The sequence below is a fragment of the Trichosurus vulpecula genome, chromosome 2, assembly GCF_011100635.1.
Source record: "Trichosurus vulpecula isolate mTriVul1 chromosome 2, mTriVul1.pri, whole genome shotgun sequence".
NCBI lineage: Eukaryota > Metazoa > Chordata > Mammalia > Diprotodontia > Phalangeridae > Trichosurus > Trichosurus vulpecula.
Genome location: NC_050574.1, coordinates 312,156,604 through 312,174,335, shown reverse-complemented (window position 1 = coordinate 312,174,335; position 17,732 = coordinate 312,156,604). Strand labels below are relative to the sequence as shown.

General features: G+C 43.9%; 1 protein-coding gene across 2 annotated transcripts in view; it reads left to right on the top strand.

Annotated features, from left to right (window-relative positions):
- The first annotated feature begins 6,454 nt into the window (after nucleotides 1-6,454).
- LIMS2 (LIM zinc finger domain containing 2) overlaps nucleotides 6,455-17,732 on the top strand; it is an 83,771-nt gene continuing 72,493 nt past the window's right edge. Inside the window, exon 1 of one of the 2 annotated variants that reach the window (XM_036744436.1) lies at nucleotides 6,455-6,548. Coding sequence is in view for 1 of the 2 variants with exons in the window: in XM_036744435.1 (XP_036600330.1) it covers nucleotides 12,702-12,712 (11 nt within the window). In the remaining variant the exon portion in view is untranslated. Of the gene's footprint in view, nucleotides 6,549-12,624; nucleotides 12,713-17,732 lie in introns of those variants that run through there. The other variant, XM_036744435.1, reaches the window with a different exon arrangement.

Sequence of the window (17,732 nt, the reverse complement as noted above, 5' to 3'; positions counted from 1 at the left end):
TTTTGAGTTTCTTTTGAACTCCTCCAATTCTGCTTTGCTCCTATAGCATAGCACTTTCTCTAGAGAGGGCATGTCATGCTGGGAGGTCCTGTGCCAGTGTCTCCCATGTCACACAATCAATTCCAGATGTCTCAAGAGGGACCTTGATAGTGTCCTTGTATCACTTTTGGACCACCACGTAACTGCTTGCCCTGTGTGAGTTCTCCATAAAATAAGTTTAGAGTCAATTGACTGGAGAAATTCACCGTACATCAATTTCATGACGGCATTCTGGATAATGGATGGGGCTATCTTGCTTTCCCAGTCACCAATGGAGTGAAAAAGGCTGTGCACTTGCTCCCATGCTTTGCCCAGTGATGATCTTAGCCATATTGTCAAATGTCTTCAGTGAGGATGAACACAGCATCAAGGTCAGCTACCGCAAACTTGAAAAGGCTACAAGCCAAGGCCAAAGTGGAGGGAGTGTTGATGCATGATTTTCTGTTTGCAGATGGTTGTGCACTCAATGCAGCCTCTGAGGCTGAGATGCAACAAAGTGTGGATTGATTCTCTGCTACTTGTGCTAATTTTGACCTAACAATTAACACCAAGAAAACACAGATGCTCCATCAGCCACCACCACACCATACATATGTGGAACCATCAATTACAGCAAATGGAGAAGTTTTGAATGCTGTGGATAAGTTCACTTATGTTGGCAGTGTTCTGTTGGATATGGCCAATGTGGAAATCTATTTCTCTTGAATATACATGTTTTTAACAAAGGTTTTGTTTTTCTTTTGTTCTTCATTGAGGGAGTGGGGAAGAGGTAGGATGGAGAAAAGGTAGATTTTTGATGGTTGAAAAAGCAAAATAAAAAAATTTTAAACAAGTTGTTTGTCTTTAGACGTTTTTATTTTGTAAATTGTTATCCTAGTTTTGTTCACAAATTTTTCCAGGTTTCTCAGAACCAGCCCATCCCCTTTTGTCATTTCTTCTGAGGTTACAGTAGTATTTTATTGATATGTCATAAAATGTTTAGCCATTCCCTAATTGATGGGCACCCCTATAATTTCCAGTTCTGTGTTACTACCAAAAGAACTACTATGAATATTTTTGTACTTATGGGTCCTTTTCCTCTTTCTTTTATCTCTTTGAGTCACAAGGCTAATAAAGAAAAGTATTGCTGGATCAAAAGATTTAGATAGTGTAGTGACATTGTGGGCATAGTTCCAAATTGTTTTCCAGGATGGACTGTACTAATTCACAGTGTAGAGCGGGAAACTGTAGCATGTTATCAGAGAGGAGACAACAAAACTGAGAACAGATAGATAGTTGTAGATAGATAAATAGATGGGTAGGTAGACGGATAGGTAGGTAGGTAGTTAGGTAAGCAGGTAGATGAAGCATTTGTTAAGCTCTTTGTGCTAGAAACTGTGTTGACAACAACATCAACAATAAATGGCATTTATGTAGTACTTTATGGTTTGCAAAGCACTTTTCACATATGTCATTTGAGCCTTACAATGACCCTAGGAAGTAGGTGCTATTATTATCCCCAGATGAGAAACAGATGAGAAAAGTGAGGCTGAGGTTAAGGGACCAGTCCAGAGTCATATAACTAGTTAAGTTTCTGAGGCAGACTTTAAATTCCATTCTTCCTGATTCATATTTTTCCTGAACATATTCTTATGTGGTCCTGCCCCTGATTCCCTTCAACGACTAGTCCCTTTACAGGAGAACCTGCTGTTCTGCAGTAATATAGCTCTGCCCCATCATCATCCCAGTACCCTTAAGGGTGGGAACCTCAAACAACCGGTAATTCTGACCTATTTTTATTATGAAACTCTCCTATATCCTCTACTCCAGTCCCTGTGATTTAGGGTCAACATTTGCAGATGCCAAACCTCACTCTGCTGCCATTCTTTGCTCTTATCCCGAGTCTCCTCAGCCCTTTCAATCTCCCCACCTTTTAAATTGTACCTTTTGAAACCTCTGTTCTATCTTTAACAAACCTCCCTTCATCCTAGACCTATTCTACTCACACTTTCCATCTTCTTGAACTCACAGAAATCTGACTTCCTCTGGAAGACACCGAGTTCCTGGCCAGCTTCCTTATGACTAGATCCATCTCTTATCTACTCCCTCACCCTTAACCCTATTTTTCCTGACCCAATAGGTGTGTGTACTCATTGCTCCTCACTGCTATATACAGGTGAAACCTTTTTCACCATCTCTAAATATCTTCTCTTCCCATTCATCTATATCTCCCTGTTCAGATCCTTGTTGAAATTATCCACTAGCTTCCAGATCATTCACACTCTTTTCTGAGAGTTCAGCATCTGGTTCACAGTCTTTCACTCTTCTCCAATGTCTCGCTTACATGTTGGTGTCCCTTTAAATACCCTAGATTCCTAATTCATCAATTTCCTTAACTATCATGACCTATATCTTTCTCTACTTTATCCAAACGGTTGGTCATACTTTTGATCAAACCATTACAAAGTACTATCTCCATATCTGAATTTCCCTTCTGATCTCTTCTTCAGCCTCAGATATAATCCTAGACCTAATCTTTGGTCTTACCAAGACTTCCAGTTTCACCACCTCTCTGTGTTCTTCCAAACCATCATTACTGGCCTGGTCTTCCTTCCCTTAACAACCTTGGTCTTATAATTTAACCAGTTCAACTAACTAATGTCTTAACTCATTGTTCTCTTTTCTTTATTTTTAAAATATTCTTTTTTAAAATTTTGAGTTCAAATTTCCTCCCATCCCTACCTCCAGTCCCTCCCCCATTCATTGAGAAGACAAACAATATGATGTCCATTATATATGTGAAGTCATTTTGCTCCCTTTTCCTATTGCTGTTGCCAAAACTGAACCCTGGATCATCCCCACCATCTGATTTCTCTGCTACTATGCTTAAATGCCTGAACACTGCTAAAGTCTCACAACTGTGCTGACTAGATCCATTACAAATTTATATTGCCCACTCTCAACTGAACCGTCAAAGCTACATGATGATCCCAGTTCTTTTATTCTACCACGAATGGGAACTCCCCATAACAGTAGCCCCAAACCTTCTCTTCTCTCATCAAGCCTCCCTCTTCCCTTCCCCACTTCATAAGACCTAGTCTTCTCCATTGCTGAAAAAAATCAAGATTCTTTTTTCCTGCCTGTTGTGTACCTGAAACTCTCCTCCTTTTTTCACTCTTTTGCTTCAGTCTCTGAGGAAGATGCAGCCCTTCTTAACAAAGTCAGCTTCTCTGCATTGCTGTTGATCCCACATCTTCCTATCTCCCCCAAGAACTTTCCTTTTCCATCATTCCTTTCCCTCTTCCATCTTCAAGTTTTCCTCGTCTACTGGTTCCTTCTCTGCTGCTACATACACATCCAATTCTTCCCTATCCTTAAAAAAATTAAACTCTTCATTTGCTTCCCTTTCCTTAAGCTATCATTTTATATCTTTCTTTTCTTTCACAGCCAAACTGATGGAAAATGTCTTCCATACTTCTTGTCTCTACCTTCTTTTCTCCCACTTCTCAATGCCTTGAATTCTAGCTTCTCATTCCATCCCTTAACTAAAACTGTTCTCTTCAAGGTTACCAGTGCTCTCTTAACTGCTAAATCTGTTGGTCTCATCTGAATTCTCAGCCTCTTTAACCTTTATGAAGTTTTTTTAACTGTCCATCCTTTCCTCCTCTGTCTTCCATTGGCTTTTGTGGCAATGGTCTCTCCTGATTCTCCTTCTCAAGTCTCCTTTGTTGGATAATCCTCCATCTCCTATCCCCTTAGTGCAGATGTTCCTAAAGGCTGTGTTCTAGACCTTCTTCTGTTCTTTTTGCTATCCCTTAATAATCTCGTCAGCTCCCTTAGCTTCAGTTATGATCTTTATGCAACTACTTAAAAATCTAGCCCTAATCTTCTGCATCACCATCACTATATAGCAAACTACCTGTTTGCTTCATCAACATCTTAAACCTAAGATGTCTGAAATGGAGCTCTCCCTATATTCATGCTGCCTCAAACCTTTCCTACATGTTGAGAGCCCCACCATCCTTCCATTTGCTCCAGTTTGCAAGCTGGGAACCATCCTTAGTTTTTCACTTTTCCTCACCTAGAGCTAAAACGTGTATAATAGCCACCCACAGAACCTTAGGAGCACAGATTGAGGCAGCCAAGGACAGAGGACAGTTTTAAAAAGGAGAATGCATGTCCCTGTCTAATGGACTTTTCCGAGGGGAGATTTGAAGAAGGATGGGGAGGAGTGAAGGTGAAAGACACAGGGACAGCATAGTCATTGAGCAACACTGGTTTTTTTCTGCTGTGGTGGACATTAGATTCTTGACTGTCCAGTTTAGCCATGTGGGAACAGTGTGGATCCTTTTTACCTACACCTAGGGAAAATTGGCTGAATAGAATCAACCTGAGTGGAAATTTAGTAAGTAGCAGCAACTGGAGTTTGCAGTTATCCTGGTGAGAGTTCAGTGCCGCATATGGTTGGCCTGAAGAGTCTGCACAACCTCCACAGAGACCAGAGGAGCACTAAAGAGTCCACAGTGCCACAAATGGGAAAACCCTAGAGTAAACTACTACTTAACGCCCCCCTGGGAGCAGCTTGGAGGAGAAACAAGGTCTGAGTTTTTGGCTTAGCTGTTAGAAGAAGATTTGCTACATGGGCCGAGGATAATCATGGTCTTGGGGGAGATGCCAATGTGGGGTGCATTAACATCAAGTACTTACTAATTCCTAACATTGTTTTTTAATGTTTTAAACCAAATGATTTATGTGAGTCTGTGGAGAAAACAACTTGTGATGTAATGAATGGAGAAAGTCAAAAGGAAGATGTTGCTGCCGATGGTAGCAGTTATTTTATGCTTTAATGTTTGCAAAGTGCTTTACATATGTTATCTCATTGGATAGGGGTATAGAGAGACATAATCACATTGGGTAAATCCATAGCAAACCCTTCATCTAAGGAGACAAGTGCTGGTAAAAGGATAGACGTGGCTAGCTCCCAGCGTCAGGGAGTTTGGCCATTACCTCCTTTGGTGTTGAATGGCAGGGATAATCACCCAGCAGCTTATTGCCGTTGAACTAGAGGAGACATGGCCTCAGTGTTGTGGACACAGAGCCCGATTTGGAGTCAGATCTGGGTGTGAATTTTGTTTTAAATACTTACTAGCAGGGGCAGCTAGGTGGCGCAGTGAGTAGAGCACCGGCCCTGGAGTCAGGAGGACCTGAGTTCAAATGCGACCTCATACACTTGACACACTTACTAGCTGTGTGACCTTGGGCAAGTCACTTAATCCCAATTGCCCTGCCTTCCCCCTCCCAAAAAAAAATACTAGCTATATGATCCTAGGTAAGTCATATAGCCTTTCTATGCCTCAGTTTCCTCATCTTAAAATGAAGAGGTAATCCTATAATTCTATGATTTAGTAATTGTCAATTCATGATCCAAGGACCTTCCCAACTCAAAGTTTCCATGAACTTTTCTTGGACTTGGCCTGTTATTTCATCAGTATAGGCAACATTGGATGAGGAACTTCATCTATTAATGCAGACAGACACCAACTCTGCAATTTATTGTCTTAGAAAATTGCCTCGGGGCACTTAGAGATTAGGTAACTTGCCCAGGTCACTGAAGTCTTTGTGGGTACTTGAACCCAGCTCTTCTTGACTTTGAGACTTGGTCTTTATCCACTGCACCAGGATAGATGCTGTACAGAGTCACATTATTATGATTAACCACATTGTGAAATATAATTTATTTCTGCCATTATTAATTCAATTTAACAAATATTTATTGAGTACATACTTTGTCTTGGTGGGCCTTTAAGGAACTTGTGATTCGTTTGAGAGTGAGAAGGTAAGACACAGACCATCTAGAACAATTTAAAAACAGCATTCATACGAGACAAGTGAATCCCGCCACCATATGGGATGCAGACACAAATGCCATTCTTATTCATCATGTAATTATTAAGGATTCACCAAAACTCATGTAAAAATTCCTTAGTATAATCCAACATCTTGAATGATTTGGCAGCATAATCCATTCTAGTAGCAGCTGTCCAGCCCTCTGTTTTTTTTTCTCTTCCAGACTCTACAGTCTCTTGTGAGTTGAGGGGAATGGTGTCTCACACACACAACACAGCTAGCAAGGCAGGTCCTCTTGGAGCAACACGATTTCCCCTGTCACCTCCGTTGTAGTTCCCAGGGGAGGCTGTCAAGTTCCTTCCTCTGCTTCCTACGTCTCCTCTTGCCTAAGTGGGTGTATCTTGGTTCCGTTACTTTGCTCAGTGGACTCAGCCCCCCAAGAAACTCCTGAAAAGGGGGAAGACTGCCTGGTTAGACCTGAAAATTTCAGTAGCTGGGAGTTTCTCCAGCTGCTTCTTAATCCTGATCTTCACCCACCATGCCAAAGTGCAGGGCTTGAAAGCAGCTGTGATTTCTCTTGCAGGAGTTGCTGGCAGTGTTTGTGGAAGGAAGTAGCGGGTGGAGTCCCTTCACCAAGAGCAGCCTGGATCCAAGCTGTAGGAGAGAAGCAGCGTGGAATCTGTGTGAGACATTGAGTTCTATTTGTGTAAAATTTATGCCAGCTCTATGGGGTTTCTGCACAGCTCTGACTTTGGGCCCTTATCTCACTTTTGCTCTTGTGTTTTTCATGCTGTTCTTGGAGTGCTGTCATTTTGGCTTCTAATTTTGGGGAACTAGAACAACGGTAGGGTGGAATGTTCTCTCATTTAGATCATATAATCTTGGGAAACATCATCAAGGAGATTTTAAATCAAGGCACTTAGATAGATCATTTATCCACAAGGACAGAGCATCTAACTGGAAGAGAAGCTGTTTGGACGTAGGTCAGGTTGGTGACTGACTGTAACAAAGAACAATTGGTTTTTATTTCATGGGCAGAAGTTTACATGGAAAGATGAGTTGTCTGGGGAATATAGGAAAGAGTGTGAGAAAACTGTAGCATTTGGAAAAGTCCTACTTAGAAGGAGAGAGAGAAAGAGACAGAGAGAGAGAGAGAGAGAGAGAGAGAGAGGGAGAGGGAGAGAGAGAGAAAGTGAGAAAGTCAGGCCACCTGTGAGACAGATTGTTTTATCAACTAGACAATAAAGGTTGGGTTGAGAATCTTTATTGATAGTCATTAGTTTTCAAAGAAACTGCAGAAAATAAGGGTTTGCAAGTCCACATAGTGCATTTACAATGAATTAGGGCTTTTAAATGAAAGATAGTGACAATATGAGCTGAAAACATCTGACATCCCTGTGTGCCTATGTGTAGCTTTGACTTTTGTCAAAAGTTCCCATGTCATTGGGAAACAGGAAAAATGCAAAGACTTATCTTCCATGCACATTTGTAAGATCTGCTGTCCATTGCTTGCTGTCATGGGTAGGGAAAAGACTCTAGCCCTGGAGATGGGGAGACCCCTTAGGAAATTGTATTCAGCCTTAGAGAGCTTTTTAAAATGCCCAGATGCCAAATGCCAAACAGTTTCCCACCACCACCATAGACAGGTAGCTAGTTGTCTCAGAAAATGGGCCTCTTTGTCCAGAGTCCTAACTAATGTTTTAAAAATAAAACATACTGAGGCAAGCAGCAAGAAAAGTACCCAGACATTAGCACCCTTGGCAGAGACACTGGGGACATTGTCAGGCTGCTCTATCTCCCGGGGTAGAGGTGGAGTTCACCAGGTACGTGCCATTGAGACAAGGAAGGAAAAGGGAATGCAAACTCCGTGTGATCTCTCCCTATTCTAATTAATTATTCTTTGTAACCAGGTGCTAAGCTGATTTTTTAAAAATAATTTTTGAAAAAATGTAAGTCCTGCCAATACCCTCTAAATTTTGGGCAAAACACTGATCACCACCCCTTAGTTATAGCTCTGCCTCCACCCACATCCCAACCTACACCCTAAAACTTTGCATCTTCTAGGACAGATAGAGCTACGAAGTAAATTATTCCAGAACTGATCCAGGGGTTGGCAGTCTGTATGGGATAAAGTGAAGAGCCTCATAGCATAATGCTGCCAACTACGGAGGAATGAAATAGTGAGAAAAACACTGGATTTTGGAGTCAGAAGACCTAGGTTCAAATACTATCTCTGATGCTTACAACAGGTGGGACTTTGGGGGAGTCACTTTACTGCTCTCTGCGTGAGTTCCTTCATTTTAAAAATGAAGGCATTGGATCAGGTGACCAATAAGGTCCCTACAGCTCTAGATCCTATCTGTGATGCCATATCTGTGCTTATATCATCACTCTTGATTCCACTGGAGGATGGTTAAATATTGGTCCAGTAAAACCCAGTAGCCTAGTATGGAGGCAGCATGGTTTAGTGGTTAGGGCACTGGATTTGTAGTTCGGAAGATGTATATTCAAACTTTACCTGAGATATTTGCTGGCTGTGTGCCTCTGGCCAAGTCACTCACCTTTTATGTAAATTGATTTCCTCATCTGTCAAACTAGGGGGTTGGACTCAATGGGCCACATGTATCCTCGAGGCCACAGGTTCTCCACCCCTCCTCTAGGAGCTCAAATTAGCTAAGGTCCTCTTAGCCCTATATTTGTGATTCTTCTAAGAGAATTTATGTTGCGTCTGTTCATCTCCTGAACGGCTGGCATTTACACCTTTTGGAAGGTCAGGTACCCTGAGCCCAAGCCTAACAGGTAGGAAGTATTGCATGCCGAAAAGAGAATAATGACTGGAACGGGATTCTCGCCTATCCTTTCAAAGGTTTTCTTCTCTTCCCTGAGTTATTTATTGTACCCATTTTGTGAGTTCTTTTCTTGGCAAGAGTCAAAAGAAATTTTCTTTGCTGACACATTCAGAGTATGATACACAAAAGAAAAGAAAACAAAACCTATCGCTGAACTTTCAGTCCGTGTATATCAAGAAGTGGTAACACTACTAGGCAGTGCCCAGCCCCATTCCCCTAGAGCCCAACTTTGATGTGTTTCAGTGATCAACAACTTCTTTCATCTCATGTCACTGCAGGTGACTCTTTCTAGGGCCTGGGTGGGGAACTTTCGGTCCAAATGTCACAAAACAAATCCCCTTAATAAAGATTTGTTCCGTAAAACTTGGACTCACTCAAAAGGCCACACCTGAGGACCTAGAGGGCCACATGTATCCTCGAGGCCACAGGTTCTCCACCCCTCCTCTAGGAGCTCAAATTAGCTAGTTCTCCCTCTGGCCTCTGAGAATTAGCATTGGAGAAGAGGCAAGTCAAGGATTTCAGTGTCAGGGCTTGCTAGGTTAAGCAGCAGCACTTGTGGCCCTGGGGCCAATTTAGTATTTCCTGGAAATGAGGCAGGGCCACAAAGGAGTTACGGGACACTCCCCCTGCATCGGCTCTTTGTATAATGGAGAACTTGTTGATATTTCATGTTTTCTGAAAATGAAATTGGCTGCTTGAGTACACAGAGTTCCTCATCACTAAAGGTGTTCTAGCACAGTCTGGATGACCATCTGCTAACTGATTCGTCTGTAAAATAAAGGGGTAGATTCAATAATAATAACAGCTAGCTAGCATTTATATAATGCCTACTATGTGCCAGCACTGCTCAATGCTTTGCAAATATGATCTCAATTAATCCTCAGAAGCAGCTCTGGGAGGTAGGGGCTGCTATTTATTATCCCCATTTTACAGCTGAGGAAAGGGCAGCTTGGTGGCAAAGTGGACACAGTGCCTGGCCTGAAGTTAGGAAGACCCGAGTTCAAATCCAGCCTCAGACACTTACTATCTGTTGTCACTTAGTCCCTGTTTGCCTCAGTTTCCTCATCTGTCAAAAGATCTAGAGAAGGAAATGGCAAACCACTCCAGGATCTTTGCCAAGAAAACCCTAAATGGGGTCATGAAGAGTTGGACACAACTGAAAAAGACTGAACAGTAATGAGGCAGACAGGCTCAGTGACTTGCCCAGGGTCACATGGTAAGTTTCTGAGGCTGGAGCTCTATTCACTTTACTTTAGTTGCCTCTGAAGATTCAATAATCCCTAAGGGTCCTACAAACCTCTGATGTTTCAGAGCAAGTTAATGAATTGGGCAAAGAAGGTTGAACCAGATCAGCTGTGAGATTACTTCAGGGGTGTTATGAGGCTCAAATGAGATAAAGGGTGTATAAAGCACTTTGCAAACAGGTCAGTTATTATCATTATTAATATTAGCTCACAGTGACCAGGCCTCCATCCTGATGACTGAACTTCATACTGCACTCCTGCTGAACTCAAGCTCTGTTTATAAAATGCTACAGAGAATAAAAAAGAGAGAGAAAATCCAGTTCAGCAAAACTAATCGGCACATCAAAAAAGTGTCCGTGTTACCTGTAGCAGTGCGTACCCATAGTCCTCTTTGGCTTCGTCTCTGGGGCCCTCTGCCCCTTCCTAAAGAGCTGGTGGGAGCCCTCAGAAAGGCAGTCGCCAATGGACATCGGAGCATATGGTGTGTGTTCCAAGTCCTGGGACCACAGCTGCTATTGCAGGCTATCATCAGCTCCTTGCCTGCCAGAGTTTCCTGGATTCTGATCCAAACTGCTTACATTTCAGTGTATCAGGAAAGTATTTCACTTAGTATTGCTTTTCATAATAAGATATTTAGAGTAGAAAGGGGCTTCAGAGGACATCTAGTTCACCCCTTTATTTTACAGATGAGGAAACTGAGGTTAAATGACTTGTCAGAGGTCAGCCAGGTAGCGAGTAGCAGAGGCAGGATTTCAACCCACACTTCCTGCTTCCAATCCAGCATAATTCCCACCTTACCATATCTCACCCCATCCCTGCACCAAGTTTCCACCTTCACAAATCGTAGTCTGCATGTGAGTCAACCAATCTTTCTCAGGCTCCTGGCTTTATCACGCCTGTCTCCTGCTTTCTATTACCTACCACATCAAGCCCAAACTTCTTTTTGGTCACTTTCAAAGTCCTCAAAAATCCAGCCCCCTCCTACCTGTCTAACCCTGTTTCCCATCACTAGCAGACACCAATCATTATGGTAAACTTGGTCTTTACCCTCTTTCTCCCCTACCCCATGCTTTTTTTGTTTGTTTTCTTTTTGTACCTGGACCTGGAATAGGGAACTCCCAATGAGGAAGCAACCTCTAAGGATGAACCTTCTTCACAATTTACAATTCAGTGACTTGCCCTGGGTCACAATAGCTAATACCGGTCAGAGATGAGACTTCCTGTGGCTTTCTAGCCACTAAGACTTGATGCTTACCTCACACCGTACTCATTCTTGTTTGCTCCTAAGTGCTGGAAATGTCTGTGAAATGCTTTCTTAGATGGCATTAGGACAAGAGAAATTGATCAAGTGATTATATATAGATGCTCATTCTCCTAAGGGATCATTTGCCCTCAGCTTCTTTCCAGCAAGGTAGTAATCGTATTTAACTGTCTCCACTCCAAAGGAATTGTGAGGATGAGTTATTATGTGTGTGACTATTGGCAAGTATGGAGCAGCTCGGTGGGGCAGTGGATAGAATGCCAGACCTGGAGTCAGGAAGACTCATCTTCCTGAGTTCAGCTCTGGCCTCAGATACTTATCAGCTATGTAGACCTTGGGCAAGCCACTTAACTCTGTTTGCCTCAGTTTCCTCATCTGTAAAATGACCTGGAGAAGGAAATGGCAAATCACTCCAATATCTTTGCCAAGGTTGGAGTCACAAAGAGTCGAACTCATTCAAAGGACATCTAACACTTATAAAGAGAGGTGGTAAAATTATTATAATCCTGCTTTATAAAAGGGGAAGCTGTGATCAGAGAGAAAATAACCTGCCCACGGTCACACAACTAGTAAGTATCTTAGGCAGGGTTTGAACTCCTGGTCTCTTGGGCTTTTTTATGGCTGTTATCTCCTCCTTTATCACAGTCCTTTCCCGCTATTCCACACAGCTACAATACTTGTGACTGTGTATGCAGCTTTCTAGGTGCTGTCTCTAGGGCTGGTACAACAGAAAGCCGGATAAAGAAAGAGTAGAAAGAAGATGAAAAAACTTTTGCCTTGGGGATGAGAGTAGCGCTGATGGAAGCCCCCTGCCCGCTGGCGCTGACCTGGCCCTAGGTTAGAAGGCAGGGTGATGGCTCGGAGTTCTTGGCCTCACTCTGCAATTAGTCCCGCCCTCCGGGAGCTTGGGCCCAGGCAAGACTAGAGGCTGGGGCTCTATGATCCGCTTAGGATGCTGGTCTCCCTTATTACTTCATTCCCTTTAAAAGGAAACTATGATCGGAATCCGGGAGGTGGCGAGGGGAGGCCCTGCCTGGGGAGACGACGTGACTTAAACACGGCCGCTGACCCAGTTTAAGGCATCCCAGGAACCCCGAGTGCTTGAGAGCCTGTGTGTGCGAGCGTGTGTGTGTGTGTGTCTGTCTGTCTGTCTGTCTGTGTCTGACAGAGTTAGGAGGAGGGATCGGTTTGGAGGATGCACTAATATGCGTAAAACGGAGGGAAAGGGGGAGCCCCCGGAGGAGACCCGGCTTGTTGGGCAGCCTCCGAGGGTGGGGCGGGAGGGTCCCTCTGGGTCTGATGCAGGGGGTGGAGGGGGGCGAGGTATGGGGGCGGGCAGGGCCGGGCTTCCCCTCTCGGGCGGAGCTGCTCTTTCCCTTTTTTGGGCGGCTTCTCTCCCTGCAGCTGTTGCGGAGTCCGAGCCCGCCCGGCTCAGCTCAGCCCAGCTTAGCCTGGCGGGTCCTGCCCAGGGAAGCAGCTACCATGACGGGAAGGTAACGTAGGCTCGGGGGGATGCCTGGGACCGGGGGTAGGCTGTGGGAGAGTGCTGGGAGTAATGCTGGAGAGTGTCCCCTTCTTCTGGTCAGTGACTGAAGACTGGGGGTCCACTGTCTCTCTGATCAGCCCGAGGGGGCCCTCCTACAGCTGCGTGTGCCCACACCCCTCGGGAACCCCTGCGATGTGGGCATCGGGAGGGAGGCGAGCCCCTGACGTCTGACGGCCGGGCCAGGGGCAGCTCTGGGCGCTGCCTCAGACCAGCCTCCTGGAGTTGGCTCCGGACTCCGCTGCCGCTCCCGGGGGTGGACAGTGAGCTCCTCTTCTTTCAGACCCCTTGGTCCTCTTGTCACCCACCCGAGCCAAGGCTGCTGAGAACCAGAAAGGGAGGATTGGGAACCATCTCTTGCACCCCCGATCGGGTATCTGGGGCGGGACGAAGCCTCAGACTAGGCAGGGGTCGGAAGACCTGAGTGTGAGTCCAAGCCTTGGCCACTGACCAGCTGTATAATCCTAAGCAAGTCGCCAATTCTCCGAATCTCAGTTTCTTTCTTTGTAAAAGAGGAAGATTAAGCATGCCTGACTGAGGGTCAAATTAGTCAATATACCCCGAAGTCCTCTGGAAAGTATTACACTAAAAAAAGTGGTTTATTATTAACGTTGGGTCAGAGAACTAGTGGCTTCACTAAGCGAGTTGGGTGGGGCAGAGCGGTCTGCTCTTGTCTGGCTGCCTGGCTCCTAAGGAAACACCCCGGTAATTGCCAGCAGAACAGGCAACCGGCGTAGAGGAAAAGGCAGTGGATGTGAAAGACCTGGGTGTGAATCCCGACTGCCGCTTGGACAGCTCTTAAACCTTGACCTCTTTTCCTCATCTGTAAGGTGAAGAGAGAGGTGTAGTGGATTGAATGGTACACTTGGAGTCCGGGAGATCTGGGTTCGAATTTCACCTCTGACACTTAAAAGCTGTGTGACCATGGGGGAGTAACAACTTCTCAGACACTCAAATCCCCCCAGCAGCGACGTGAAAGGGATGAATCTATTATCCTATGAATTTATTTTCTAGTGCACAGCTAGAAATTGTTAGAGCAGTACCTAGAACTCAGATCCTCTGCCTCCTAGTCTCTATGCTACTGAGTAGGATAGAGGTGAATGGGAAGCCAATAGTATTTGTTTTGTTCCTTTGGGGGAATGAGTAGGATTGCTATTTAATATACCATTTGAGTTCTAGTGATAGACTTGGCAATTGTAAGGAAGAAGATATTTGTTCCAGTTCCAATTTAGTGGACCGGTAGTCATAGAATCAATTTGCTTGGGGCTGAGATAAGGGTAATGGAGGAGAAAGTCGATGACCAGACATATCACCATCAGAGGAGAGGCTTAGAGGCTTCAAATAGGGCAATAGATTTAAGTTTATTCTGCTCAAAAATGTTAGAAGACTGGGGCCATCATTTGCCCTGCAGAGTTATGCTTCAGTGATTATGTGAGCCCTGTCCTTGTGTTTTATTACATTCTGGAGAATCTCAGGTAGAATTACAACCTCATTATTTAACAAGTTCGGTTCTTTGAATGTAATTTTTGCTTCTCTCACCACAAGTCTTTCCGTCAGTGGACTCAGTTCTGTAACTCTCTTCCATCTGAGCTCAGCTAACTTTTGGACGTGTCCTTGACCACTCTCTTTCTGTTGAGTTGTGAGATGTTACTGGGGGTAGCAGGAGGAACAGATGGAAAATATAGCTCCCCTGTGAATTGGACTGTATCTTCCTTCTTTGGTTATTGTGGGAATAGCAAGAGAGGCTGGCAGCACTTGAACCTCCAGATTCCCTGACTTGGAGGCGGCTCTCTAGCTTTTTCACCATACTGCTTTAGATCAGGGGCTCTGACAAGATCAGGATGGATCATTAGATCCAAAGAGTCTTAAAGGATAAATCTTTGAACCAGGTGCTTTCCCCATTCTTTTCTTCAACTCCCACACATCCTTCTTCCTGAAGTTTGGGGAGATTCCTGATGAAGAGGGTAGCTGCTTTTGGTGCTTCTTTTCTTGTAGAACTCTGGAACTTTACTGTTAGGATTCCTCTCCCCCTATATACCTCCTTTGTAATCTGAATCGTTTCTGGAAATAAAAATACAGAAATAAATTGGGCATCCTTGTTTTTGATCCGTTCTAATTGCAATACCAAAGTTGAAGAGGAAAAAAGGAGCACTTTCCATTCAGGTACAGAAGGAAGGCAACTAGGCAAAAGCTGTTATGCGGACATATTTATTCGGTCACTTTTTCCAATAGCAGAGTCATCAACCACACCAAATTTTTTTGGGCAGTGACTAGTATTCACATACTGGGTCAGATCCAAAGAAGGATAGGACACCACCCCTGTCCCTGAGGTTGATAACGTCTCTGTGTTGGGTAGATAAATAACTGTACAAAATATGATATACTACAGGACAAGAGTCCTAGGAGAATTGAATGAAAGGAGTGATCTTCAAGTGAAGCTTTGTGGATAAGGTGGGATTTGGACTGGATCAAGCTGGATTGGTTAAACAGTAAGGAAATAGTTTAGAAGTCATACAGGAGTGAGTTCTGCCAGTTCAGTAGGTGGCACACTCCTCTCTAAAGTAATCACACCCTCCCATCAATTTAGTTGAAATTTCACTGCTGGCCACCTTAGCCAGTAGTCTGGCAAATGTATTTGACTCGTTGGTCACAAGAGGGACTTTGTATGGATGGGTGAGTGCAAAACCATTGTCACTAGTGGAAAAAGAGCAGTAAGGGCACTACCTCAGTATAAACAAAGAGAGAACTTTGCAAGGAGAAAGGAGTATTTTGCAGTACAAGGAGTGGGACCTCACCCTTCTTTCCCAGCTGACATGAATGGGGTAGGAGGCAGCTGCATATCTTCCCAGGTATACCTGGGAATGATGCTGTGCCAAACTCCCTGTTAGTTTATAGGGAGGCAGCTTGGCAGTGGAAAGAGCACTGGCTCTGGAGTCAGAGGACCTGGGTTCAAATCCTGCTTCTAAGTCACTTAACCTCCTGGATCTTAGTCTTATCTATCAAAGGATCAGTTTGGATTATATTTGTATCTTCAAGACCCAAGACATTGCAAATCCAGACTGCAGGCACTTTCCCTGACTCTCCTCTATGCCTAGAATGTCTCCTCATCTCTGTCCATTGGTTTCTTTCAAGCCCCAGCTAAAATCCTATCTTTAAGAGGCATTTCCCCATCTCCCGTAATGCCAGGGCCTTCTCTCTAAGATCATCTTGCATTTGTCCTGTATCAATTTTGTGTGTACATGCCTATTTGCATGTTCTTACTCCTTGAGAGCAGGGGATGTCTTTTGCCTTTCTTTATACCCCCAGGGCTTAGCACAGTGACTAGCATATAGTAGGCTGTAGGATTGGATTTTAAGAATACCCTAAAGGACCAAGCTGCCTCACTTGACTCAGTGAAATAAAAAAAAAAAAATCACTTAGGCAATAAAATAGATAGTAGGATGAAAATTTTAGTTCTCATTCAAAATTTCTATATCTGGAATAATTTGTTCTGAAAGGTACTTACACAGGCAGACTGAACAGATGAAATGGTTTTCAAGCTGCCTACTTCCTTCTCTCTTTTAGATCTTACCCCTCCAAGAAATGGAGGCCATTTATCTTGAGCTTGATCGTCTCCTTCTTATTTCATTTGCTCCAGCCTCTCAGGAAGAGGTGACCCTTCTGGAAAAGGCTATATCTTTTACTTGTGTTCTCGAACCAACCCATCCCTTCTCACCTCCTGTGAGAACCTGCCTCCTCAACCATCTCATCTTCAATTTCATTTCAGTGCAATTCAATGGACAAATATTAAACACCTACTATGTTTAAGGGCACTATGTTAAATGCTTAATTGGAATAAAAAGACAAAAATAAATAGTTCCTGCCCTCAAGAAGTTTGTTTTCTTTATTCTGTTAATTTCTCCTCATCCCTTGGTTCCTTTCCTGATGCCAACAAACTTGTCAGGGCTGCTTCCTCCTTAAAAAACCTTCACTTTATCTTTCCATCCCCTCCAGCTATAGAAAGTGTTTCTATTTCATGCCTTCTCTTCCTTCCCACTCACTTCTTGTAATCTGGTTTCTAACTTCACTCTACTGAAATTGCCCTCTTCAAGATTACCAACCATCTCTTAACTGATAAATCCAATGGCTTTTTCTCAGTACTCATTCTTCTTCATCTCTGTAGCTTTTGACACTCTTGACAACCTTCTCTTTGATATAGTACTCCCTTCTCCCTTGGTATTTACTTTGCTTTCTCTCTTGGTTGTCTTTGTATGCGTCTGTTCCTATTCTCAGTCTGTTTTGCTAGATCATCATCCATCTCCCACACACTAGGCATAGGTGTTTCCCAAGGCTCTATCCTGGGCATCATCATTTCTTTACATACACTTTCCCTTGTTGACCTCATCAACTTCCAATTAACAGCCTATATATCCAACTCTAATCTCTCCCTTCTGAATTCCAGTTCCAGGTCACCTTTCTTCCTTCCTCTCTCCCTCCCTTCCTTCCTTCCTCCACTCCTTCCTCCCTTCTTCCTTTCTTCCTTCCTCCCTTCCTTCCTTCCTCACTCCCTCCCTCCTTTCTTCTCTCCCTCCCATCTTTCTTCCTTCTTTCCTTCCTTCCTTTTCCTTCCTTCCTTCCTTCCTTCCTTCCTTCCTTCCTTCCTTCCTTCCTTCCTTCCTTCCTTCCTTCCTTCCTTCCTTCCTCTTTGACCTGCTTTATTTCTAACTCAGGCTACTTTGCTTCTCCTTAGGCCTTCCCCTTTACAAACCTCCTTAGGGTTTAGTTGGCTCATGACTTACTGCTTGGCACCTGAGCCCTGCTTCAGCTCAGAACTCCTCATGAGGCTCAAGTGATCACCAGTCTCAGCCTCCCCAGTAGCAAGGTTGATAGTCATTCATTACCATGTGGCTCCCATGTTGCTGTTCTTTTATATAGGTTGCCTTGTGTGCATTTTCTCCTCATTTCTACCCCTTGGAATTCTTAGAGTCCTT